Source organism: Oncorhynchus kisutch, linkage group LG1 (genome assembly GCF_002021735.2).
Source record: "Oncorhynchus kisutch isolate 150728-3 linkage group LG1, Okis_V2, whole genome shotgun sequence".
Classification (NCBI taxonomy): domain Eukaryota; kingdom Metazoa; phylum Chordata; class Actinopteri; order Salmoniformes; family Salmonidae; genus Oncorhynchus; species Oncorhynchus kisutch.
In genome coordinates this window covers 58,445,478-58,472,286 of record NC_034174.2, presented here as the reverse complement: position 1 = coordinate 58,472,286, position 26,809 = coordinate 58,445,478, and the positions used below count along the sequence as shown (strand labels likewise).

Sequence of the window (26,809 nt, the reverse complement as noted above, 5' to 3'; positions counted from 1 at the left end):
TAAGCCTCAACACACACCAAAGACAAGCGCTGTAATAGAAGGTCACAATGTTGGAAATGACGACTTAGGACTAAACCAAAGTTACTTAGAAATAACCCAACCTTATTCTCTGCGCCTCTGCATGTCCGCAATGTTGTTAAAATATGGAACTGATGGTGATTTAGAATTTTGTGCACTATTATTTACTGATGATGGCTGGCAACAGTGAACACAATCAGGCTTATTTCTTTCTCTTCTGATGAAAATGTGAAATGATTTAGAGAACAAAACACTTAACAGTGAACTTGACACCTAGTGCCATAACACGTTATATGTCATAACAGCTGACATAGCGTGTCGTCTGTCGTAATATGGTCATAACAATGTAATGACACATATATTTAGACCTGTTGTGACATATATTGCATCGTTTCATGGCTGGTTATGGCACCTACATAAGAGTGTCAAAACCCACATCACAAGGCAAAACATTCAATTACACCCATAGCCTATTTGTCAACAGTATTTGTATGTTGTAAACATTTTCTGAAATTGACCATATTGAATTATCCTTGTAATTGCGCACACACTGATGTCAAACATGTACCTACCCCAATTCTCTGTTGCTGATGACTGGGATGAATGCAGGAGCAGACTGATGATTGACATAAGGGCATGTATGTAATAGGCCTATCTGGCTTATATGATTCTGACGGTCATAATGCTTCTTGACAGTGTCTTAAAGTGTATTTTATTAGTCCAAGTAAAGTGACACAGGATGGTCATAGTGCTTCTTGACAGTGTTAAAAAGTTAATAACACGACTTTAAAGAACTCATTACAACAACGACACAGGATTTAAGAAACACATTTTCAATCGAAAGGAAACTTCTTGGCAGGGAAAAAACACATTTGAATGTAGGTGTCATAACCAACCATAAAATAACGCCATATATGTCACAGCAGGTGTTAATATAAGGGTCATGACAGTGTTATCACCATATTATCACAGGTTATCACAAGTTATGTCAGCTGTTATGACACCTTATGACATGGTTATGACCGTATCATAATGTGTTATGATGCTAGGTGTGAAGTAAAGTGTTATCAAATGTTGTGTTCACTGATTTATGTATTTATTTGTATTTATAGTTTTGCAAAAGGGCGTCTAAGATATGCAATCCAGATACAAAGACAAAAAAAGTGATCAGAAGTTTGTCAAATTAATTTGGCCATTTGATCATTGTTGTTCTGCTACAGTTACGTTTGTCCACAGTTCTGTAAAGAAAAAAAAAGGCTTGCACGCGATTGAGAAAAACGTTATAATATAACTAATATTTTGTTACCTAGTTTTGTTCATTGGATTTCCTCAATTGACTTAACTTGAAAATTTTACTCAATGGCCTATGTCCTCATAACAAACTTTATGATAGGACCCTAGTATACAGATTTGTTTGTCTCCAGTTAATGGTTCGCCTTCCATTGCAAATGTCACAACTGCATTGATAATATAATAGATAACCCAAAATCAACCAGTTACACCACTTAGAACCAGTTATTTTATTGTCAAGTGACTGTTGGCTTTTCACTTTCTGCTGTTCTCTGGGTGGACTTAACAGATCTGTTTATTGTTCCCTGTCCCCATTGGAAACTACATAACATGAGAGGAGGTTAGCTACAGACATATCCTTCCAGTGTGTTGCCACGTCACAATGCACTCTTGTTTGCATTGGGCAATAGCTTGGTGCACTCACTGCTTGTGGTTAAAATCATAATGCAAATATTCCCCTAAAGTACACAACCGTAATCTATATAAATAATGCAAATGAACCCAAATATACAAACTTAGATTCTGTTCTTTTTTTATTATTTAGGTGACTGTTGGCTTTTAGCTGCCATTGCCTCTTTGACACTCAATGAAGATGTCATGGCTAGAGTGGTCCCCGTTGGACAGAGCTTTGGGGAAAGTTACGCTGGCATTTTTCATTTTCAGGTAAAATAAAAGTGAAAAAAGCTAAATAATGTTAGGCCTCTGTTTGTAATCTATGTGTACTCTGTGTACTCACCCAAATTTCAAATAGGTAACTATGTGTACCTTTAATGTAATCAACATATGCTACATGTGTTTAACCATTTAAATCCACAGGTTGAAAATACACAAGGTCTTAAACTAAATCTAAATTATGGTATGAAATTGTATGTATTCATTTCTGTCCCCCATTACACAGTTTTGGCAGTTTGGGGAGTGGGTGGATGTTGTCATTGATGACAGGCTGCCAACAAAAGATGGAGAGCTGCTGTTTGTTCACTCAGCTGAGGGCTCAGAGTTCTGGAGTGCACTGTTGGAGAAGGCCTACGCCAAGTGAGTCTATATACTTGCGCTGCCTTAATGATTAACTGCCGGTGTAGCAGTCAAAGATCTATGCTGGCAGAATGCAAATATTGCATGGCAAATGCTAAGAATACAATACTTTCTTTAGGCATTGTAGGGGAAACCATTGTGTGACCTATTTTAAACATGTTTGATTTAGTCTTTTTAATTTCAGTCTTTCTGCCTTGCCCACAGGGTGAATGGCTGCTACGAGGCCCTGTCTGGGGGCTCCACCACTGAGGGCTTTGAGGACTTCACTGGTGGCATTGCAGAGAACTACGACCTGAGGAAACCCCCTCCGAACATGTTCCAGATTATTAAGAAGGCAATTGAGTCAGGGGCTCTGCTTGGCTGCTCCATTGACGTAAGGCTCTCTTTTCTGTCCTTTTCACTCTGTTTATTTTAACAGCACAATTATCACCATGGACTGTTAAAATATATATATATATATATTTTAAATATCATTAAAATATATGTTTCAAGTAATCCTTTTGGATAGTGTGTTGGGTATATAGGTTTACTTGCACAGTGTGTGCATTTAGAAATGGAAAATCAATGTGTGAAGTACGTTACGAGAGGTAGAGTAGAAAGGGGTGAATGTGTAACATAAACAGATCAATCAATCAATCAAGTTATGTTACAAAGTGCTTAACAATAGTAACCTAGACCTAAGCCAAAATACCTATCAGGGGTGTCAGTGGCAAGGAAAAAGTATCTTGGTAGGAAGTAACCTGGTCAAGTTGAAGTTCAAAATATACTGTATACAGTATTAACATCTAGGTCTTGTGTAACTATTCAGTTCATAGTTCATTCCAAGTTTTTTCTCACACCCCTACAATTCTTTGGTCTAATCCTAGTTTCCCTGTGTTGGTGCAGATAACCAGCGCCGCTGATTCTGAGGCAGTCACACGACAGAAGCTGGTGAAAGGGCATGCCTACTCCCTAACAGGGGCTGTTGAGGTGAGACCCAAAATGAAAGTAGATGATGTACAGTTGAAGTCGGAAGTTTACATACACCTTAGCCAAATGCATTTAAACTCAGTTTTTCACAATTCCTGACATTTAATCCTAGTAAAAATGTCCTGTCTTAGGTCAGAAAGGTTCACCACTTTATTTTAAGAATGTGAAACGTCAAAATAATAGTAGAGAGAATGATTTATTTCAGCTTTTATTTCTTTCATCACATTCCCAATGGGTCAGAAGTTTACATATACTCAGTTAGTATTTGGTAGCATTGCCTTTAAATTGTTTAACTTGGGTCAAACGCTTCATGTAGCCACAATGTAGCCACAAGCTTCCCAATAGTTGGGTGAATTTTGGCCCATTCCTCCTGACAGAGCTGGTGTAACTGAGTCAGGTTTGTAGGCCTCCTTGTTCGCACACACTTTTTCAGTTCTGCCCACAAATTTTCTATAGGATTGAGGTCAGGGCTTTGTGATGGCCACTCCAATACTTTGACTTTGTTGTCCTTAAGCCATTTTGCCACAACTTTGGAAGTGTGCCAGGGGTCATTGTCCATTTGGAAGACCCATTTGCGACCAAGCTTTAACTTCCTGACTGATGTCTTGAGACGTTGCTTCAATATATGCACACAATTTTCCTACCCCATGGTGCCATCTATTTTCAGAAGGGCACCAGTCCCTCCTCCAGCAAAGTGCCCCCACAACATGATGCTGCCACCCCCGTGCTTCACGGTTGGGATGGTGTTCTTTGGCTTGCAAGCCTCCCCCTTTTTCCTCCAAACATAATGATGGTCATTATGGCCAAACAGTTCTATCAGACCAGAAGACATTTCTCCAAAAAGTATGATCTTTGTCCCCATGTGCAGTTGCAAACCGTAGTCTGGCTTTTTTTATGGCGGTTTTGGAGCAGTGGCTTCTTCCTTGCTGAGCGGCCTTTCAGGTTATGTTGATATAGGACTCGTTTTACTGTGGATATAGATACTTTTGTACCTGTTTCCTCCAGCATCTTCACAAGGTTCTTTGCTGTTCTTCTGGGATTGATTTGCACTTTTCGCACCAACGGTACATTAATCTCTAGGAGACAGAACACTTCTCCTTTCTGAGCGGTATGACGGCTGCGTGGTCCCATGGTGTTTATACTTGCATACTATTGTTTGTACAGATGACTCCAACCTAAGTGTATGTAAACTTCCGACAACTGTAGATATGTGGAATTTCTTTACATTTTGGTCAAAAAAATTAAGATAAATGATAAATTACTACATTCTTCTAACTATAAACATTCTTGTTATGGCATAAGGGAAACTTAATGTAAAGTGTCACCCAACTGATAATGACTGTGAAGACACAATCATTCCCCCACCCACATGATCCCAATTGATGGTCCATGAGGGTACTTATGTGTAAGTTGTGCATGTGTTTTTAGGTGACCTATCGTGGCCGTAAGGAGAAGCTGATCAGGATACGTAACCCTTGGGGTCAAGTGGAGTGGACAGGGGCTTGGAGTGACAGGTGTGCCTTTATCAGAACAATAGCTCAGAGAAATGAAGGTTCCTTGTACCTTATAGTAATATGACCTTTCACTGCTTTGCCCTCCTTCCAGCTCCTCAGAGTGGAACTCCGTTGATGATTCAGAGCGCCAGAACGTCAAAGCTGATGATGGAGAATTCTGGTACAACAATTTGAGTTATTTAGAGTTGATAACCTTGTGTCTAATACTAAGAAATATGGGTAACACATTGAGCTACATATCTTATGCCAAGTTACAAACTTTTCAATAATGTGTGTTATGAGGTGATTAATACTAGTTTAGATAACCTTGTCCTTTTAATGCTTATTGTTGAAGAGTTTCCAAATAAATCAAGCTGCCAAATTATATTGAGGTTTATGATAAATTTTGCACATAATGGTTTTGCATTACGAAAATGTTGCCCAGGGTTCACCAGGATGTGAACCCTGGTCTCTCACAGGAGAAACCCACGATATTTCCTGTTGGGCCCAGAGTGACATTGATTTTGAAGTTGCTCGCACGCGCGGATACCCCATTACGAGACTATGAGCCGGACTCATGTCCGCTACACATAGGCCAACATTTCTAGATGTAGCCAAAGCCTTGAACCCTGTTAGTTAAAATGTTCTACCTGTAGTCAAAGCATTAATAAACCTGTTAGGCTAAATTTGCTAGCTGTAGCCTTAAGACATATGTTATGTTATATGCATTCGCTTAACAGTAACTATTGTGCCAGACAGTGGTGAAAAAAGTACCCAATTGTCATACTTGAGTAAAAGTAAAGATATCTTGATAGAAAATGAATCAAGTTAAAGTGAGTCACCCAGTAAAATACTACTTGAGTAAAAGTCTAAAAGTATTTGGGTTTAAATATACTTAGCCAGGGCACACTCCATCTCTCAGACATCATTTACAAACTAAGCATGTGTGTTTAGTGAGTCTACCAGATCAGAGGCAGTAGGGATGACCAGGGAATTTATCTAAGTAAGTTCTTGAATTTGACCATTTTCCCATCCTGCTAAGCATTCAAAATGTAATGAGTACTTTTGGATGTCAGGGAAAATGTATGGAGTAAAAAGTACATACTTTTCTTCAGGAATGTAGTGAAGTAAAAGTAAAAAAATATAAGTAGTACAGTACAGATACCCATAAAAGCTACTTAAGTAGTACTTTAAAGTATTTTTACTTAAATACTTTACACCACTGGTTCCAGAAGATGTTTTATGTTATAACCAATGAAAGGTGCATTCTGTAATTTCCAGTCAAAAGTGCTGCCGCAGTTTTTGTTTCTAAACTGAAGGGTGGATCGTAGCAAATGTCATTTTTTGGTTTGTGTTTTTTTTCTTCTGTTTTATCTTTTAGTTAAGCTTCTTGCCCAAATGTGTTTATAGTACCTGATATGAAAATTAAATTAAAGTTACAAAATGCATTTACCTTTAAAGTGGATCTGTCCCCTTTAATCTATTAACTGGTATCCGCTAAGTATTCCACCCATTCTTGCCCATCTGCAGGATGTCATTTACAGAGTTCCTGCGGCATTACTCTCGCATAGAGATTTGCACTCTGACCCCAGATACACTAACGGATGACTCTGTGAAGCACTGGAGTGTGTGTAACTATGATGGTAGCTGGAGGAAGGGTTCCACTGCTGGGGGGTGCAGGAACCACGCCTGTGAGTACAATTGCTGAAGTATTCAAAAGTGACCATATTCATCTCTCTCTACTTTCACATTCACTTAGAGAGCAGAGAACCATTCATTTCAATGGAACCTATTTGATATGCATCAATAGTGCAAAAGCCAGTACAAAAGCTGGAATTATATTGAACTCATAGCAATGTTTATGCAGTGTCTTTGTTTACAAAACAACTGCCTGTGTACAGTGCTTGTTCAGTGGTATCAGTGGTAGTTGTTACAAATGCTGTACACAACATTGTATTGAATATTAGCACAACATTCCAAGGATATTTGAAAGTAGACTTATAAATAGCACTTTGTTTGTGAAATTATATAATGCTATTGTTTGTTTATAACCTAAATATAAATGAATAATGGGATTGTTAGCTAATACTAGCTGGGAATGTCCTTGGTTTGCTGGGTGTACTGTTACTCTGTCTTGTGCTTGTATCCAACGTCATTCAGCTTAACACTCCTCAAACAAAATACTTTCCAAGTAAACTCACACTATTGCATGCTTTAAAAAAGTATATTCCATTACCTCCCTCCCAACTCCAGACACCTTCTGGATGAACCCCCAGTTTGTGATCAGGCTGGATGAGGAGGATGATGACCCTGATGATAACGAGGTGGGCTGCAGCTTCGTGGTGGGCCTGATCCAGAAGAACCGGCGCCGGCTGAGGAAAGTAGGCGAAGACATGCACACCATTGGCTTCGCCATCTATGAGGTGAGGAAGGTCTTTCTCAACCCCCTGCGGTGTGGCTTGAGGAAGGGGGGTAGTTTCTAGTGGACAAAGCCGTTTCACTAAAAGTTCCACATACTCCATACTCCTCGTACAAGTTGAACTAGATAGTGTTCAAGGTGTGTAAATCACAATTAAAAGGCGTCTGACATGCTCTGTTGGCATTAGCAAATGCATTTAAATGCTTTGTTTTGTTTTTGGCATTTATATATTTTAATGTATATATTTGGATAACTGTTTATTTCGATGCTGTAATTTTTTAACTGACTGAAAATATCTGTTATTAATTCAGGATTTCATTGTCATTATGAGATGATACTAAGACTATATAAGGGGGTCATACATGCTTATCAGAAGTTTTATAATGATTCTAACTGCATCACAATAACAGATATTGGCAGAAAATGAATTTGTTGATATGAGGTGAAAATATAGTGATTTTTCTTTTGTTTCAGGTTCCATCACAGGTGAGGGATTAACCAAAGAGACCATGCAGTGTGTAAGGACCAATAGTCAACAAAGGTCTGCTACATATGTTTACATATGTTACAGTTATTTCCTTTAATTGTATTCCGTACCAGGGGTTGGAACTGGTTCAGGGAACAGAACCAAAATCTGGAAAATAATTGTAAAAAATTTAGGGACAGAACCAGAACCGAGAATGAAAGTGATCTCTACTGTTCCGGAACAGAACTGTTATTTTAAAAACATGGGAACCGGTTAATAACGTTATTTTACATTACAGGCATTTTTTTCCAGTCCCACAAAAAAATGCAAAGCCCTCACTGTCACTCAGAAATGTATTCCAGTGTCTGCTTGCCAGCTGAAAATCTTTGCCAGTGTGTGTGTAGGCTTCCTGCCCCTCCCCCTCCCGCCGAAGCATGCATAGTCTACTGTAGCTACTGAATTTACAGGCATGATTCCGAAATTAGGGAGAGAGATTTTTTATTCGAGAACAATAGATGTACTTTTTCAATGCTCGTTAAGGAAACTACAGTTATCACGTTTCCCATTGGATTTATTAACTACAAAAAGGTAAGATGTGTTTTTATTTGAATTCTAGTGCCACTCTGCACACACTTCGGGGTGGCAGGTAGCCTAGTGGTTAGAGCGTTGGACTTGTAACCGAAAGGTTGCAAGATCAAATCCCCGAGCTGACAAGGTAACAACAAGGCAGTTAACCCACTGAACAAGGCAGTTAACCCACTGTTCCTAGACTGTCAATGAAAATAAGAATTTATTCTTAACTGACTTGCCTAGGTAAATGAAGGTAAAAAAATGCATGTCGCACCCTGCGTTAGTTACACTTGCCTGTCCAATGCATCTACATAGCTTGCCCGCCCAATAGCGAGCTGCTCTATCCATTGGTAAAATTATGTAATGTCGAGCTAAATGTAAAAAAACTATGCTGATTTCAGAGGTTGAAAAGGGAACAATATAAATTGCTTTTTGGTTCAAACCGGTTTAGAATTTTATTTAGCTTTTTGGAACAGTGGAACGGGACGAAAAATATTGGTTCTGTTCAGAATGAAACAATTAGAAAATAATTTTGGTTCCAACCCCTGTTACTTTAAATAACCTTTAGGAATGCCTTTTGTTTGTTTGTTTCTTAAAACACACCCTGCATCTTTCCCTGATTGGTTCGTTCTCCTGTCAGTTTCATGGTCAGAGGGAGGTTCACCTGGACAAGAATTATTTCCTGACACATGCTCAAAAGGCCCGGTCTGAGACCTTCGTCAACCTTCGGGAGGTTAGCACCCGCTTCAAAATGCCCCCTGGGGAGTACCTCATTGTGCCCTCCACCTTCGAGCCGCACCTAAATGGTGACTTCTGCATCCGTGTTTTCTCAGAGAAGCAGACTGAGACTCGGTAATGCTCTCACCTTTGCTCTGGTTTCATACATCTTCAGGGCCAAGTGATAAAATGACTCCTGCACACACAATGACCTCTGACATACAGTATAATGTGTTGGTAGTCTGACTTGTTACTGCCTGATGTCAACTTTTTTTATGTTGTGCTATTTAGACCATGTGACGATCCTGTCAAGGCAGACTTAGATGATGTGAGTAGTGCACAGAATGTTTTGGTTTCACTTTATTTTATGCTATTGTTTCCTCTAGTATTTACTCGGAAATTGGGTAGTAAACAATGCTTAAGGTACTTTCTGATACTTAAGACAATTGATAACTAACCGTGCCTAATAGTCCTTGTTTAGAAGAATCCCAAAGAAACAAACATGTGATTACAACTCAGGTTTATTGGTTTATTGTGAGTATTGCTCTTATATCTTTACATGTATAAACATTCTAAATATGTTCTAATATCAACAATTTTATTTTTTAGGAGACTGTATCTGATGCTGAAGTCGACGCAGGATTTAGAGGCTTGTTTACAAAGCTTGCAGGAGATGTACATTCATTTTTACACATAATTCTTTTGACACTTTTATCAGTGCATTACAACCTCCTAACCACCTCATCCACTTACAAAGGATGTTATAGAGGGTGAACCTAAACATCATTAATCTGGAAAAGGATTCTCTTTGCGGTTCTTGAGAGTTCTGATTTCTTTGGTATTCAAAATTGTGTAAAAGTTTTTTGGGGGGGTATTTTATATGTATTGTTTATTTATTCAGGACATGGAGATCTCTGCAGCAGAGCTGAAAACCATCATGAATAAGATTGTCTCCAAACGTAAGTAAAAGTTTTGTTTTGTGAATCTGAGGCAGATGCGAATCAAATCAAATCAAAGTTTATTTGTCACGTGCGCCGAACAAAATAGGTGTAGATCTTACAGTGAAATGCTTACTAACAGTTTCTAACCAATAGTGCGAAATGTAGGTATGTGTGTGTGTGTGTGTGTGTAGTGGGGGGGGGGGGGGGGGGGGGGGGGGAGGAGTGCAGGGAGTACAGGGACTGAGCATGCACTCCTGGGGAGCTCCAGTGCTGAGGATCAGCATGGCAGATGTGTTGCTACCTACCCTCACCACCTGGGGGCGGCCTGTCAGGAAGTCCAGGATCTAGTTGTAGAGGGAGGTGTTTATTCCCAGGGTCCTTAGCTTAGTGATGAGCTTTGTGGGTACTATGGTGTTGAACGCTGAGCTGTAGTCAATGAATAGCATTCTCACATAGATGTTCCTTTTGTCCAGGTGGGAAAGGGCAGTGTGGAGTGCAATGGAAATTGCATCATCTGTGGATCTGTTAGGGCGGTATGCAAATTGGAGTGGGTCTAGTGTTTCTGGGATAATGGTGTTGATGTGAGCCATGACCAGCCTTTCAAAGCACTTCATGGCTACGGACGTGAGTGTTATGGGTCTGTAGTCAGTTAGGCAGGTTGCCTTTGTGTTCTTGGGCACAGGGACTATGGTGGTCTGCTTGAAACATGTTGGTATTACAGACTCAATCAGGGACATGTTGAAAATGTCAGTGAAGACACTAGCCAGTTGGTCAGCATATGCCCGGAGCACACGTCCTGGTAATCCGTCTGGCCCCGCAGCCTTGTGTATGTTGATCTGTTTAAAGGTCTTACTCACGTCGGCTACGGAGAGCGTGATCACACAGTCGTCCGGAACAGCTGATGCTCCCATGCATGCCCCAGTGTTGCTTGCCTTGAAACAAGCATAGAATTAATTTAGCTCGTCTGGTAGGCTCGCGTCACTGGGCAGCTCGTGGCTGTGCTTCTCTTTGTAGTATGTATTAATTTGCAAGCCCTGCCACATCCGACGAGCGTTGGAGACGGTGTAGTATGATTCAATCTTAGCCATGTATTGACGCTTTGCCTGTTTGATGGTTCGTTGCAGGGCATAGGGGGATTTCTTGTAAGCTTCCGGGTTAGAGTCCCGCACCTTGAAAGTGGCAGCTCTACCCTTTAGCTCAGTGCAAATGTTGCCTGTAATCCAGGCAACAGTGTTGGATACGCAGTGCTGGATAGCCCATTGTACAAGTGATTTCACCCGCCCTAAGATCTAGTCAACTGTTGCTCACTCCGGTTACACGGTTGACTTGAGTGACAAGGTGTTGTTGGGACCATTGGATCGTCCAAGGATTGCTGTTCAGGGTTAGTCTCTGTTACTCCTACTACTTAGAAAGCACACAGCTTCAGATGGACCTGAAGGCTATTCCAGAAAGATAAATAAAGCAAATGCAAGCTTTTATTATGTAGGTTACACTCATTGATGCCCTAGTACAAATGTACCAGTCCAACAAACAACTAGCAAATTCATCCACATTTTGTCTGTCACTGTGTCACATGTTGGAAGAGTGACATGATTCTTGGAAGAGGTAGGACATTTGATTTGATTGGTTGAGAACTTGTGAATGTAGCCACAAATTCAGGATAGAGTTGAGTTATCCTTTTTTTGTGGATGATTCCTTGCCATCGTTTCAGCTCTCTCTGGCGCAGAACATTCTATCTAGAGCAGCGTTGATTCAAGATCTGACAAATTTGCTGGCTAACTCATTAATCTCCCTTTTCTGGAACATCCCTCAATAGTCCTTTTTATTGTTTTGCAGGAACTGACATCAAAACAGATGGCTTCAGTCTTGAAACCTGTAGAATCATGGTCAACCTCATGGATGTATCCTTTCTTTCTGTCAGTATTCCCAGAATAAATGTGGTTTCCATATGTTTGATGTGTTTGATACCGTTCAATTTATTAAATTCCAGCCATTACAATGAGCCCATCCTCCTATAGCTCCTCCCACCAGCCTCCTCTGTTCTATACTATAGTATGTAAATCTCTTAACTTATATCACATTAAGTAAATCAGTGTTTTCATCTGCTGGCCAGTGGTACAAATTTGCTTAAGTTCCATGTTCAACCAATTATACGATATGGTGTGCTCATACTGAAAGTTTGAATCTTAACTCTACAGTAGGACAGTGGGAATGGAAAATTGGGCCTTGGGGAATTCGCTACTCTGTGGAAGAAAGTGCAGAAATACCTGGTAAGATATGTGTCGAGAAGGGTTTGAATTTCTACCCCGAAGTGGGTTCCCTGATTGCAATTTTCTATTGATAGTTCCCAGCAATTTCTCCAACAGGTGTCACAGGTATGACATAACATGCTCAACCAAAAACAATGATGAGATGCATATCTGAGATTAGTTACACAAAGAAAAGAGGAGGGTCTTGACCCCTGTAATACTCTCATATGTATTACAAATAGATGGCAAGCGTTTCGGCGGTAGGTTGCCGAGCGGTTAGAAAGGCGAGCCAGCAACTGTAGGGTTGTCAGTTCCAATCCCGGGTCTGATGGAAGAAATCTGTTGGGAAGTGAGTTGGCAACCCAAAGGTATGCTATATGCCAATGTGTGCCCTTGGGCAAGGCACTTAAAAACAACAGCTAAACATCTTAAAAACAACCCCCCCCCCCCCCCCCCCCTGCATCTCCACCTGTATGTGAGTGAATGTGTGCTCTCGGAGGGGTTGGGTTTTAAGCAGAAGTCAAATTTTGGACCTTGTGTTCAATTGACCAATAAAGTGATCTTAATCTAATCGACATAGTACAGATATATATGTCAGAATAGATTTAACATAAGGTCTCATATTGTTTTAAACACTAGAACATAAGCACTAGAACATAAGACACTCAACATTTACAACAAAACTAAAAGATAAACAAACAAATACTTATTTTCCACCATAATTTGCAAATAAATTCATTAAAAATTCTACAATGTGATTTTCTGGATTTTTTTCTCTCATTTTGTCTGTCATAGTTGAAGTGTACCTATGATGAAGATTACAGGCCTCTCTCATCTTTTTAAGTGGGAGAACTTGCACAATTGGTGGCTGACTAAATACTTTTTTGCCCCACTGTATAACCAAAAAATATTTCATTGGGTAACATGTGCCGTTTGTTCCTACAGGGTATCTATAAGAAGAATGACATGGACAATTCAGGCACCATGAGTACTCCAGAGATGCGTATGGCCCTGAAAGAAGCAGGCGAGTCTCTTGGCATTTTCTGATCCTGTGACTACTTTTTAATTGAGGCTATCTTTTTGGCTTCCTTGGAGATTTCGCTGATCTGACAGATATGGGTTGGTGAAAGTGTTCACGTTTAAGTAGAAGTAGATAGGGGAAGGACAACTATCAATGGTATTGCAATGAGGCACCCGATTTGGAAAAGGACTGGTGCTCGTAACCATAGAGTTCAAATTTCCAGATATTGAGCCGTTAAGCAAGGCCTAAGGTGATTGGTCTTAGAAGTGAATAATGTATGTGCATAACAGACTAAAAACCCATTGAAGCAGTTTGGAGTAAGGTGAATTGAGCTGAACTGAAGGTGTTTGCAACAGAAAGAAACTATTAGGTACACAGGCTGCCATTGCACTCAATGCTTCACTGCTCAGTTTTCTAACAAGGAAATGCTTCTTTTCCTTCCTCAGGCTTCACTTTGAACAATGGCATTTATCAGATCCTCGTGGCTCGCTACGCTGAGCCAGACATGACCATCGACTTTGACAACTTTGTGGCCTGCCTTATGCGTCTGGATATGATGTTCAGTGAGTATAGTTGGATTTCTCAAAATCCCAAACCGTAAAGATTTCCTGTTGTTCAATAGTCATCATTTCAGTTAACGATATAGCCATTTATTCTTGAGGGATTTAACTTACAGTTGCTTTATGAACATCTGTCTTACCGTATCATAACCCAAAGCCTTTAGTTTCACTCCAAACAATGTAGTTTGTTCTCTTCCAGACTAAGTGGCTGTTTGGGCTGAAACACAAACTTCAGTTTGTGGTCATTTTAAAACTAATGAAGAAACAGTGTTTAAAAACGTTTCAATTATATAAAATCTAGCTAGTCTAACACCAGGCACTGATTTCATAGTTTGAGCTGTAACCTGTGTTTTTTTTTTACTGTAAACAATGGATAACTACTCTATTTTATACAGGAGTCTTTATGAAGATTGATGCTCATGACAGTGGCTCCATTGAGCTCGACTTCCATCAGGTCAGTGAATGAATTATTCGAAGAAACAAGGATGGCTGCTCAGACTTGGATATGATGGATATGGTACTGCAGATAGCTTGGATTCACATCACAGGTAGGCCTAATGCAATATGATGGTCTGTTCTTTTTGTTACAGTGGCTAACATTTACGATGATCTAGAAGACCCCTGTTCATTCCGAAGAAAAATGTGCAAGTTAAAAAAACAAGTATTAAATTCATTATTTAATGGAATTTTTTAGATTTTTATGTCACATTTAAGTATGTATTTTATTCACTGCTGCATGGTATTGTGTATTCGGTTAGACATTACTAGCTGTGGTATGGTATTACTGTGGTAGATTTCATGTGAATGTCATTCTGTAAGAGGAACAAGGAAATATTTGTTCGCAAACCACTGTAATCTGTTTACTTTTTGTATTAGAAAATATGCCTTGTAGAAATTGTGAAATTGCTTTTTATTTTGGCCTGTTTTATGGAATGTCCACATGGAATTCCATGCAATGCTCAAATAAAGATTTCTTATATTCTAATAATGTTAACAGTCGGAAATGAATCCATCCGCTATATGTAGGCTTTTAGGTTATAAACCAACGGTCTACGACTGTCTATAGGCCTATACGGCCTATGATGCCCAGTTGCGCACCAACTATACACGGATCTTTGCCCTTCAATAATACGCTAAATACGATTGGGTGGATAAGATTGGCTTGGTTGATTCATTTATGCTGAGCCGCGGGGCACCGCACATAGGCACCACACGTCATCGGGCGAAAAGGAGGCGCTCCTTTCTCAAACCAAACAGTAATCTGCCTCGCTCGGTCATTTTGGCATCAAGGCAGCATGGTGCATCGTCCAGAAACACATCTCTTTTCCATCAAATAAATGTTTGAATTTTCTATCTAGTTTTCATTAGGAAAGCAGATAACGCGTTTTTATCTAACGCAATCCCTTTTGCATGGGAAAACACAGAATCTTAGCTTCATTGCGTCACTTTTGTTTTGAACTGCATCACATCCGGCGGTGATCGGGAGTCCCATAGGGCGGCGCACAATTGGCCCAGCGTTGTCCGGGTTTGGCCGTCATTGTAAATTAGAATGTGTTCTTAACTGACTTTCCGAGTTAAATAAAGGTTAAATAAAAAATGAACCGACTTCGCCGTGGGCTTTGAACGGGACTCCTGGCTCACGCCCGGGAGGCAGTCCTGTTCCAAATCGAATGCAATCAACTTTTAGTCGTCGCAAAACACGCCTGCCCGGGCGGGATTAATCGAATCCCTTCATTTTGATGCTGCTAAACCCCTCCCACCGGACTGGGCTGGGCAAGACACTGCAGTAACAACACTGATTGCATCTTTGTTCTGGCCTTCACTCATATGACATGATAGATATATTTACACATATCGGTTAACAGAGACACTGAACGTCACCTCGGAAAGTGTCTAAAAAGATTTCGGGTCAGTGGTAAGTTATGTCTGATCTATGATTTGGAATGCAAGATGCATGTCTCTATGTGATTGTGTTATTGAATTGGCACTATTTACCGAAATTAAATACGCTGAAACTCAGCATAACAGCATATATTGCATGTTACCATGCTTCATTGCAATGATAATCTATGTGAAGCATGTCCAGTCATGGAAATTAGTTTTGCGGGTTTGGATGATGCAATATGATGTGATGAACTGCTCAGTATCAGCTGATTCCTCCAAACATGGCAGGCGACTTTCTTCTTTGAGAGACGTTATCCTTGGTCCTTGATATGATTTCTAAAACAAAATAAATTCTCTCTGAAAGGCTCCATTACTGTCATACACCCTTCACGGTCAACACTTGACATGCTGCTCTGTGGCATTTTATTTATACAACTATAAAAAGATCATGAGCTCATTTGATCCACTGAAAACAACATGAGCAAATGTGATATGCACAGGGATTATTGCAGAAAGTAAAGTAGTCTACAGGCCTATACTTCAAATGACTCGCAACCATGTAGATTGTGGTTCAATGAATTGTAATAAGGAGGCTAACACAGTGTTATTGAGGGTTTATTTTAAAGGTGATGCAGCTTTCTGGAAGGGGTGTGAACCTGACTAGACTGAAATCAATACTCAAAGCAACAATTTGATCAGTTTGATGCAGATTTACAGCATAGGCTGTTGGATTTATCCAAGAATATGAAATGATCATTCAACGTTTTCTTGATGACCATGAAATGAACAAGAAATGCACATTTAATTCCACATAGTTAACTATAGTGTTGGCAGGAAAATTGGCATTAGTTCCAATGGACTTGCCACAAGCATTTCAGTTTCAATCAACAGTATTGATTCAAATGTATTGTTGCAGCCTTGTTTATTGATATATCAACCCAAACAAATGCCTTGTTAGACTTTCTTTCTGGTTACTATGTCAAATGTATATATGGAGTATACCCCATAAAAATGTATTTTATTGGTAATAGAAGAAGACGAGGGCTGTTTATTGTATTAGGTGCACGGTGTAAATGAGTGCAAAAACAAAAGGGGATTCCAACTGTTTGAAAATTGAGCATCACTACCAGTTTATTGAAGTGTGTTTGATTTCCACAGCAAGTGTCTTTGGATGGAGGAAGGGAGTCATTGTCTGCAACAATTGAATTCTGTTTTTAGGTCCTACTTTGTCATGTACCATACAGATCTGCTACAACGATCGACTATTGTACCATAAACCTTTTTCGTTATGAGACACAGTTCAGCGTTCAAAAACAGTTGCTTCTTGTTATAAGTCTGTGATGCTACAGTGCCGCTGTGTTCAAAGCAATCCCCCCTCTAGTCAATTAACCTAGTGAATGACATGACATACTGTACCATCCAGCTCTATAGGTACCTACAAGAGTTCTCTACCAGCTGCTGTCCTTATCAATCTCATGTCAGTGAAATGTACAACATGGACAACGAACAGTGCTTCTTGCTTGCATGTGTGTATAGCTCACTGCTTTGCTATACTACAGTGAAATTCCAGCTATGTATGCATGTGACTGCGCCTGTGAAGACTGAATCCTAAATTAACTGGACTTTTGTTTTCCCAAGCCTGCTGCCTCCCACACTGAAGGACTGAAGGTACAATAATATATATGTGTGTTCTTGTCATGGTCTGTTCAGTGAATGGAGTCTAATGTACAGATTGGAATTGTAGTCCCTTCTCTAACTTACGCATCAAATAATGTTTTATGCTGCAGTTTCAGTTTTGTGCCTAACATAATTGCGTTGACGGACACAGGGTGTCCTTCCTCTGTATCCAATTATGTTAGAGCATGATCACCTTTTTTAGGGCAGGCCAGGAAGAATGCCTCTTCAAAGTATTTGAGCATAGTGATTGTTCTACCCTATAACTATCCAGCCATATAAACAAAATATATGTTTTATATGGCTGGATATAAACATACTGAAAGTGTATGATCGATAGTCAAACTGTATCTGCAAAAGGCTATCATCCCACTTATTAATTTACATGAAAATACCAGTGGAATTCCAGACAATCCAAACGCCTTTACATTGTGCCACTCAGTTTTACCTATGAAATATTCAGACAGCACTCAGAGAGAGTGTCCTACCCATGGCCACTCTGGGCCCATCACGGCTCCTAGTTCTGATACATTATCTCCATTGTCATGAGTAAAAAGCGTTTACTGATAATGAGCCACATCGTACAGTGTCCCCTCTCATTTGAAACAATGTCCCTCTGCCTGCACGTTTATTCTGTTGGGGCTATTTATATGCTAGCTTCCAGTAACCCACCTCTTAACACACACCCACACACCCTCTTATTTCTTCCATCCCAGCATGTACCCATTCGGAGGGGTCTCAGCGCGCATCCAGAGGGAGAGACTACACGCCGAGGGAATGGGAACCAACGAGCAGGCGCTGAAGTTCCTCAACCAGGACTACGAGGCCTTGAAGCAGGAGTGCCTGGAGAGCGGCTGCCTGTTCGAGGACTCCTGCTTCCCCCCCGAGCCACCCTCCCTGGGCTTCAAAGAGCTGGCCCCCCACTCATCCAAAACCCAGGGCGTGGAGTGGATGAGGCCCACAGTAAGAGACTGATAGGAGTTAGTGTTCCAAATTTATATTGTATTTGAAGCCATACAAGAGATACACATACAAATCCCTTGGTTGTATCAACCCTTTGGGCTCCTGAGTGGCACAGGGGTCTAAGGCAACCGCCGTGTTTGGGAGTCCCATAGGGCCATGCACAATTGGCCAAGCGTCGTCTGGTTTAGGGTTTGGCCGGGGTAGGTCGTCATTGTAAATAAGAATTTGTTCTTAACTGACTTGCCTAGTTAAATAAAGGTTAAATAAAATAAATGCAGATCTCAAGTAAGGATTTGTCCCTAAACTCATAAATGGTATTGCAAAAAAGTGTGTAAGCTATTCTTGTGGTGTCTAAATGGCTTTTGCTCCAGCCTCTGAATCAAACCCTTGTTCCTGTGTGGTTAGACTGCAGGATGTGCACAGTATGTGCTACTTGCAGACACTTGGAACTCTAGATATATTTTGTGCCTGTGCTGAGAATTAAATAGTTATTTTGGCATGGAGGGGCACAATGAATGGCATGTCATGAGAACAAAAAAAACAGCTGGTCTTTTCAACAAAGAGGGTTAGGGGGTTGAGAGTTAGCTTTTAGGGTTAGCATTTCACCAAACCTGAAAAGGTGCTGTTTAAGATGAGTCTCTCATTGTGACTTCTGTGTCATTACCAGTAATTCCTCCCACTCCATGCAAAGATAAAGGTCGCAGTTGCCAGGTCGCAGTTGTAAATGAGAACTTGTTCTCAACTGGCCTACCTGGTTAGATAAAGGTGAAATATAAAAATAAAACACTCAAACAACAAATGAGTCCCTTCCTTGATTATGTATCCACAAATGGTTGATACATTACTGTGGTCACAATGTGTCAGTCTATTTCTGCTTTCAAATAGTTCTTTGTATTGAAAAATGTATTTTATTCTTTACTACAGGAAAATGTTAGTGTCTGGTGGGCAAAAAACAAATGTAACTCAAAATCCCTCTTTCGCGCAGCATGTGATGACACTGTCATTATGTAGCAGAGGTAAAGACAGCACTGTTGATAGATTAATGTGGCGGTGGGCTGGCGTGAGAGCCATGCTCACTTCAGTCAGCGTCCCTTGTCGGGAAGTGTTGAACAAACAGTCTAGAGGCCTACATGCCAGACATATCTCCTCCAACAGCTGCTGCTTGTGTATACTAACGAACAGCACAAGCTGCTAAATTACTTAAATAACTTAAGGCTGAGATGGCAGCCCTGCTTTGATGTCATTTGAATCTGTATCGGTACCCCCTGTATATAGCCCCGCTATTGTTATTTACTGCTGCTTTTTAATTATTTGTTATTCTTATGTCTTTTTTGGGGGGGGGGGTTCTTAAAACTGTATTGTTGGTTAAGGGCTTGTAAGTATTCGGCACGTGACAAATAACATTTGATTTGTTGAGAGAGTAACAATCTACTTTTGACAGACATTTTGAAAGCTTGAAAAGTTTGACCAAAGATACTTTCAGTGTCAGTCCAAAATGGCCATGGGTAAAGTTGCAAAATCCTAAGTAGGGGTACTGTAATTACACAAGCTTTTGCACCAGATTTAAAAACATCAGCCACATTTTCATTTTCATTCATGATATTTGTCTCGATGTGTACATATTTGCGTGTCTTTAAAATACTGTTTCTGATTTAACTTCATTTTCAATAGGAATTTTCAGATAACCCTGAGTTCATTTTGGGCGGTGCCACAAGGACTGATATCTGTCAAGGAGCACTGGGTGAGTATCAATGTGCTTAGGTGTCAATGTGCTGTAATAGTTTGACAATAAAAGGGGGCTTAATGGAAGGCCTTAAAAATAATATGTATTTCTGTTTTCTGCAGTGTGGTACTCCAGGAACTACAGTACTACTATTGTAATAGCTCAGACACACCGGTAGGATTGTCAAACTTTTGCTTGCCGACAGTACTTAGCACCTCTGAACAGAGTGTTGGCAGTCGATCTCTTTTGTATTCACACAGCAAAGACCTTGAAGTCATCAGCTATTCAGCCTTGTTAAAATACTCCAGACCAGAAGGTGGCAGTAGCCTTGTTTGGCAATGCATATCCATGTGAGTTGCTTCATGGTCTAGTCAATGTTACTTAGCTAACTAGCCAACTGCGCTAATGTTGCTATTGTTGTAGAAAGCCATTGTTGATACCAGCCAGCTGGCCACAGCTAGTTTGGCAACACCTAAATAATAGCTAGCAAGATGACAAAGAAACTATTTAATTTACTCTCACATGGACAGTCCATAGATACATTTTTAGCTATCTGGCTAACATTAGCTAAATTGTTAGCATGATTCTCTAGATAGCTAGCTAGCTGTTGTGCTAGCTAGGTAACGTAAAGACGCTGTATTGACTCTGGGCAGCCAGCTACAGGCTGCTGCTTCATGGAAATTAGTCCATTGTGATTTCATTATAATGTTACTAGCTACAGTGGCCAGATGGCTAGCTTGGTAAAGCATTTAGTGTTGTGTGCATTGTGCTGCACTTATTAAGACCCCATTCATTTTATATGAAGTGTGTGTGACTACCTTGCTCAGTTAGCAAGCTAACGTTAGCTATCTAGCGAACAAATAAGCTAGTGCACATTAGCAAAAAGTACTTATTCAAGCACAAAACTCCTTAGCTAGACGTAAAAAAAATATAAAGACTTGCTCTAGAAAAAAATATGTATTATACAGCTTTATTGTTTTATTTAGAACACTCTGACGAAAAGGGTGTATTAGACCAGAAAAAGTGCCCTATTTTTTTCTCCCCCTTGTCACTCCTGTCGGCTCCCCCATGTGGAGGTTCGTGCTCGCTGATTGTCTCAAAGTCAAGTTGTCGGCTACTGCCTAGCATTGCGATTCTACAAGTAGAAACTGTAGTTTTGGCGGTACCAGGTCGATACTCAGCAGGTATGTATTTTGTACTAGCAAGAAAAGGAACGGCCTCCTTCTGTGATAAGTACCTATTGGGAGTCTATCTACACTCAGATTTTCTGTGTGTTTCTTGCTTAAGCGGTTTCTGGGAGAAAACGTCCCTGTTATAAAAAAAAACCTTGTTGCTTAACAGCAGTGTCCCTCCTCCTCCCTCTAATGTGTTGCATGTTTTCAATGTGAATGTTATTTTCCTTGACAGAGCACTTAAGTGAAACCAGAGGACTAGAAAAACTAACATAATTACTGCCTGCATGGAACAGTGAATAGCTCTTCCCTCATTCTGAGACATACAGTAGTTCATTTTGCTCCATAGAACAGAAAAACAACTCATCAATTCTTGCCAGACCTAACTTGCCTAGATGTGCAGTGTGATAGATTACAATTATGGTTTTTCACATTCCTTTGGAGTGGTGGGAGTTCTGTGAATCGAGTAGTATACAGCATTGTATGAGATCTTCAGTTTCTTGGCAATTTCTCGCATGGAATAGCTTTAATTTCTCAGAACAAGAATATACTGACGAGTTGTTTCTGGCCATTTTGAGCCTGTAATCGAACCCACAAATGCTGATGCTCCAGATACTCAACTAGTTTAAGAATGCCAGTTTATTGCTTCTTTAATCAGGACAACAGTTTTCAGCTGTGCTAACATAATTGCAAAAGGGTTTTCTAATGATCAATAAGCCTTTTAAAATGATAAACTGGGATTAGCGAACACAACGTGCCATTGGAACACAGGAGTGATGGTTGCTGATAATGGACTATCTACATAGGAGTATAAAGGCCCATTAAAAATAAGACATTTCCAGCTACAATAGTCATTTACAACATTAACAATGTCTGCACTGTATTTCTGATCAGTTTGGTGTTATTTTAATGGACAAAAAATGAGCTTTTCTTTCAAAACCAAGGACATTTCTAAGTGACCCCAACCTTTTGAACGGTAGTGTACATATATACATACAGTACTAGTCAAACGTTTGGACACACCTACTCATTCCAGGGTTTTTCAGATTTTTTTACTAATTTATACATTGTAGAAAAATAGTGAAGATATCAAAACTATGAAATAACATAGTAACCAAAAAAGTGCAAAACAAATCAAAATATATATTTTTATTTATTTTATTTATTTAACCAGGTAGGTAAGTTGAGAACAAGTTGTCATTTACAATTGCGACCTGGCCAAGATAAAGCAAAGCAGTTCGACACATACAACGACACAGACTTACACATGGAGTAAAACAAACATACAGTCAATAATACAGTATAAACAAGTCTATATACGATGTGAGCAAATGAGGTGAGATAAGGGAGGTAAAGGCAAAAAAGGCCATGGTGGCAAAGTAAATACAATATAGCAAGTAAAACACTGGAATGGTAGATTTGCAATGGAAGAATGTGCAAAGTAGAAATAAAAATAATGGGGTGCAAAGGAGCAAAATAAATAAATAAATTAAATACAGTAGGGAAAGAGGTAGTTGTTTGGGCTAAATTATAGGTGGGCTATGTACAGGTGCAGTAATCTGTGAGCTGTTCTGACAGTTGGTGCTTAAAGCTAGTGAGGGAGATAAGTATTTCCAGTTTCAGAGATTTTTGTAGTTCGTTCCAGTCATTGGCAGCAGAGAACTGGAAGGAGAGGCGGCCAAAGAAAGAATTGGTTTTGGGGGTGACTAGAGAGATATACCTGCTGGAGCGTGTGCTACAGGTGGGAGATGCTATGGTGACCAGCGAGCTGAGATAAGGGGGGACTTTACCTAGCAGGGTCTTGTAGATGACATGGGGCCAGTGGGTTTGGCGACGAGTATGAAGCGAGGGCCAGCCAACGAGAGCATACAGGTCGCAATGGTGTGTAGTATATGGGGCTTTGGTGACAAAACGGATTGCACTGTGATAGACTGCATCCAATTTGTTTAGTAGGGTATTGGAGGCTATTTTGTAAATGACATCGCCAAAGTCGAGGATTGGTAGGATGGTCAGTTTTACAAGGGTATGTTTGGCAGCATGAGTGAAGGATGCTTTTTTGCGAAATAGGAAGCCAATTCTAGATTTAACTTTGGATTGGAGATGTTTGATATGGGTCTGGAAGGAGAGTTTACAGTCTAACCAGACACCTAAGTATTTGTAGTTGTCCACGTATTCTAAGTCAGAGCCGTCCAGAGTAGTGATGTTGGACAGGCGGGCAGGTGCAGGTAGCGATCGGTTGAAGAGCATGCATTTAGTTTTACTTGTATTTAAGAGCAATTGGAGGCCACAGAAGGAGAGTTGTATGGCACTGAAGCTTGCCTGGAGGGTTGTTAACACAGTGTCCAAAGAAGGGCCAGAAGTATACAGAATGGTGTCGTCTGCATAGAGGTGGATCAGAGACTCACCAGCAGCAAGAGCGACCTCATTGATGTATACAGAGAAGAGAGTCGGTCCAAGAATTGAACCCTGTGGCACCCCCATAGAGACTGCCAGAGGTCCGGACAGCAGACCCTCCGATTTGACACACTGAACTCTATCAGAGAAGTAGTTGGTGAACCAGGCGAGGCAATCATTTGAGAAACCAAGGCTGTCGAGTCTGCCGATGAGGATGTGGTGATTGACAGAGTCGAAAGCCTTGGCCAGATCAATGAATACGGCTGCACAGTAATGTTTCTTATCGATGGCAGTTAAGATATCGTTTAGGACCTTGAGCGGGGCTGAGGTGCACCCATGACCAGCTCTGAAACCAGATTGCATAGCAGAGAAGGTATGGTGAGATTCGAAATGTTCGGTAATCTGTTTGTTGACTTGGCTTTCGAAGACCTTAGAAAGGCAGGGTAGGATAGATATAGGTCTGTAGCAATTTGGGTCAAGAGTGTCCCCCCCTTTGAAGAGGGGGATGACCGCAGCTGCTTTCCAATCTTTGGGAATCTCAGACGACACGAACGGGCTAGTAATAGGGGTGGCAACAATTTCAGCAGATACAGTGCCTTGCGAAAGTATTCGGCCCCCTTGAACTTTGCGACCTTTTGCCACATTTCAGGCTTCAAACATAAAGATATAAAACTGTATTTTTTGTGAAGAATCAACAACAAGTGGGACACAATCATGAAGTGGAACGACATTTATTGGATATTTCAAACTTTTTTAACAAATCAAAAACTGAAAAATTGGGCGTGCAAAATTATTCAGCCCCCTTAAGTTAATACTTTGTAGCGCCACCTTTTGCTGCGATTACAGCTGTAAGTCGCTTGGGTTATGTCTATCAGTTTTGCACATCGAGAGACTGAAATGATTTCCCATTCCTCCTTGCAAAACAGCTCAGTGAGGTTGGATGGAGAGCAGTTTTCAGTTCTTTCCACAGATTCTCGATTGGATTCAGGTCTGGACTTTGACTTGGCCATTCTAACACATGGATATGTTTATTTTTGAACCATTCCATTGTAGATTTTGCTTTATGTTTTGGATCATTGTCTTGTTGGAAGACAAATCTCCGTCCCAGTCTCAGGTCTTTTGCAGACTCCATCAGGTTTTCTTCCAGAATGGTCCTGTATTTGGCTCCATCCATCTTCCCATCAATTTTAACCAACTTCCCTGTCCCTGCTGAAGAAAAGCAGGCCCAAACCATGATGCTGCCACCACCATGTTTGACAGTGGGGATAGGGTGTTCAGGGTGATGAGCTGTGTTGCTTTTACGCCAAACATAACGTTTTGCATTGTTGGCAAAAAGTTCAATTTTGGTTTAATCTGACCAGAGCACCTTCTTCCACATGTTTGGTGTGTCTCCCAGGTGGCTTGTGGCAAACTTTAAACAACACTTTTTATGGATATCTTTAAGAAATGGCTTTCTTCTTGCCACTCTTCCATAAAGGCCAGATTTGTGCAATATACGACTGATTGTTGTCCTATGGACAGAGTCTCCCACCTCAGCTGTAGATCTCTGCAGTTCATCCAGAGTGATCATGGGCCTCTTGGCTGCATCTCTGATCAGTCTTCTCCTTGTATGAGCTGAAAGTTTAGAGGGACGGCCAGGTCTTGGTAGATTTGCAGTGGTCTGATACTCCTTCCATTTCAATATTATCGCTTGCACAGTGCTCCTTGGGATGTTTAAAGCTTGGGAAATCTTTTTGTATCCAAATCCGGCTTTAAACTTCTTCACAACAGTATCTCGGACCTGCCTGGTGTGTTCCTTGTTCTTCATGATGCTCTCTGCGCTTTTAACGGACCTCTGAGACTATCACAGTGCAGGTGCATTTATACGGAGACTTGATTACACACAGGTGGATTGTATTTATCATCATTAGTCATTTAGGTCAACATTGGATCATTCAGAGATCCTCACTGAACTTCTGGAGAGAGTTTGCTGCACTGAAAGTAAAGGGGCTGAATAATTCTGCACGCCCAATTTTTCAGTTTTTGATTTGTTAAAAAAGTTTGAAATATCCAATAAATGTCGTTCCACTTCATGATTGTGTCGCACTTGTTGTTGATTCTTCACAAAAAAATACAGTTTTATATCTTTATGTTTGAAGCCTGAAATGTGGCAAAAGGTCGCAAAGTTCAAGGGGGCCGAATACTTTCACAAGGCACTGTAATTTTAGAAAGAAAGGGTCCAGATTGTCTAGCCCGGCTGACTTGTAGGGGTCCAGATTTTGCAGCTCTTTCAGAACATCAGCTGAACGGATTTGGGAGAAGGAGAAATGGGGAAGGCTTGGGCGAGTTGCTGTGGGGGGTGCAGTGCTGTTGACCGGGGTAGGAGTAGCCAGGTGGAAAGCATGGCCAGCCGTAGAAAAATATTGAAATTCTCAATTAAGGTGGATTTATCAGTGGTGACAGTATTTCCTATCTTCAGTGTAGTGGGCAGCTGGGAGGTGTTCTTATTCTCCATGGACTTTACAGTGTCCCAGAACTTTTTTGAGTTAGTGTTGCATGAAGCAAATTTCTGCTTGAAAAAGCTAGCCTTGGCTTTTCTAACTGCTTGTGTATAATGGTTTCTAGCTTCCCTGAACAGCTGCATATCACGGGGGCTGTTCGACGCTAATGCAGAACGCCATAGGATGTTTTTGTGTTGGTTAAGGGCAGTCAGGTCTAGGGAGAACCAAGGGCTATATCTGTTCCTGGTTCTAAATTTCTTGAATGGGGCATGTTTATTTAAGATGGTTAGGAAGGCATTTAAAAAAAAATATCCAGGCATCCTCTACTGACGGGATAAGATCAATATCCTTCCAGGAAACCTGGGCCAGGTCGATTAGAAAGGCCTGTTCGCTGATTTAATATATGAGATTCTTCAAAGTAGCCACCCTTTGCCTTGATGACAGCTTTGCGCACTCTTGCGTTTCAGCTGTGTTGTGACAAGGTAGGGTTGGTTTACAGAAGATAGCCCTATTTGGTAAAAGTCCTTATTATGGCAAGAACAGCTCAAATAAGTGAAGAGAAATGACAGTCCATCATTACTTTAAGACATGAAGGTCAGTCAATCTGGAAAATTTCAAGAACTTTGAAAGTGTCTTCAAGTGCTGTCGCAAAAACCATCAAGCGCTATGATGAAACTGGCTCTCATGAGGACCGCCACAGGAATGAAAGACCCAGAGGTACATCTGCTGCAAAGGATAAGTTCATTAGAGGTACCAGCCTCACAAATTGCAGCC

General features: G+C 40.6%; 2 protein-coding genes across 5 annotated transcripts in view; both read left to right on the top strand.

Annotated features, from left to right (window-relative positions):
- LOC109890699 (calpain-2 catalytic subunit) overlaps positions 1-15,997 on the top strand; it is an 18,439-nt gene extending 2,442 nt beyond the window's left edge. The window contains exons 3-21 of the mRNA XM_020482691.2: positions 1,853-1,971; positions 2,207-2,340; positions 2,545-2,713; positions 3,226-3,309; positions 4,738-4,823; positions 4,915-4,983; positions 6,333-6,493; positions 7,056-7,225; positions 7,696-7,707; positions 8,898-9,109; positions 9,266-9,302; positions 9,584-9,649; positions 9,876-9,933; positions 11,752-11,816; positions 12,117-12,185; positions 13,110-13,188; positions 13,632-13,748; positions 14,141-14,199; positions 14,336-15,997. Coding sequence (XP_020338280.1) covers positions 1,853-1,971; positions 2,207-2,340; positions 2,545-2,713; positions 3,226-3,309; positions 4,738-4,823; positions 4,915-4,983; positions 6,333-6,493; positions 7,056-7,225; positions 7,696-7,707; positions 8,898-9,109; positions 9,266-9,302; positions 9,584-9,649; positions 9,876-9,933; positions 11,752-11,816; positions 12,117-12,185; positions 13,110-13,188; positions 13,632-13,748; positions 14,141-14,199; positions 14,336-14,359 — 1,790 coding nt within the window. The 3' untranslated portion in view covers positions 14,360-15,997. The remainder of the gene's footprint in view (positions 1-1,852; positions 1,972-2,206; positions 2,341-2,544; positions 2,714-3,225; positions 3,310-4,737; positions 4,824-4,914; positions 4,984-6,332; positions 6,494-7,055; positions 7,226-7,695; positions 7,708-8,897; positions 9,110-9,265; positions 9,303-9,583; positions 9,650-9,875; positions 9,934-11,751; positions 11,817-12,116; positions 12,186-13,109; positions 13,189-13,631; positions 13,749-14,140; positions 14,200-14,335) is intronic.
- The window catches only part of LOC109890671 (calpain-1 catalytic subunit), a 26,244-nt gene continuing 14,973 nt past the window's right edge, over positions 15,539-26,809 (top strand). Inside the window, exons 1-4 of one of the 4 annotated variants that reach the window (XM_020482652.2) lie at positions 15,541-15,653; positions 17,268-17,297; positions 18,020-18,266; positions 19,938-20,007. In XM_020482652.2, coding sequence (XP_020338241.1) covers positions 18,021-18,266; positions 19,938-20,007 — 316 coding nt within the window. In that variant the 5' untranslated portion in view covers positions 15,541-15,653; positions 17,268-17,297; position 18,020. Of the gene's footprint in view, positions 15,661-17,267; positions 17,298-18,019; positions 18,267-19,937; positions 20,008-26,809 lie in introns of all 4 variants that reach the window. The other 3 variants (XM_020482647.2, XM_031827947.1, XM_020482679.2) reach the window with 3 other exon arrangements.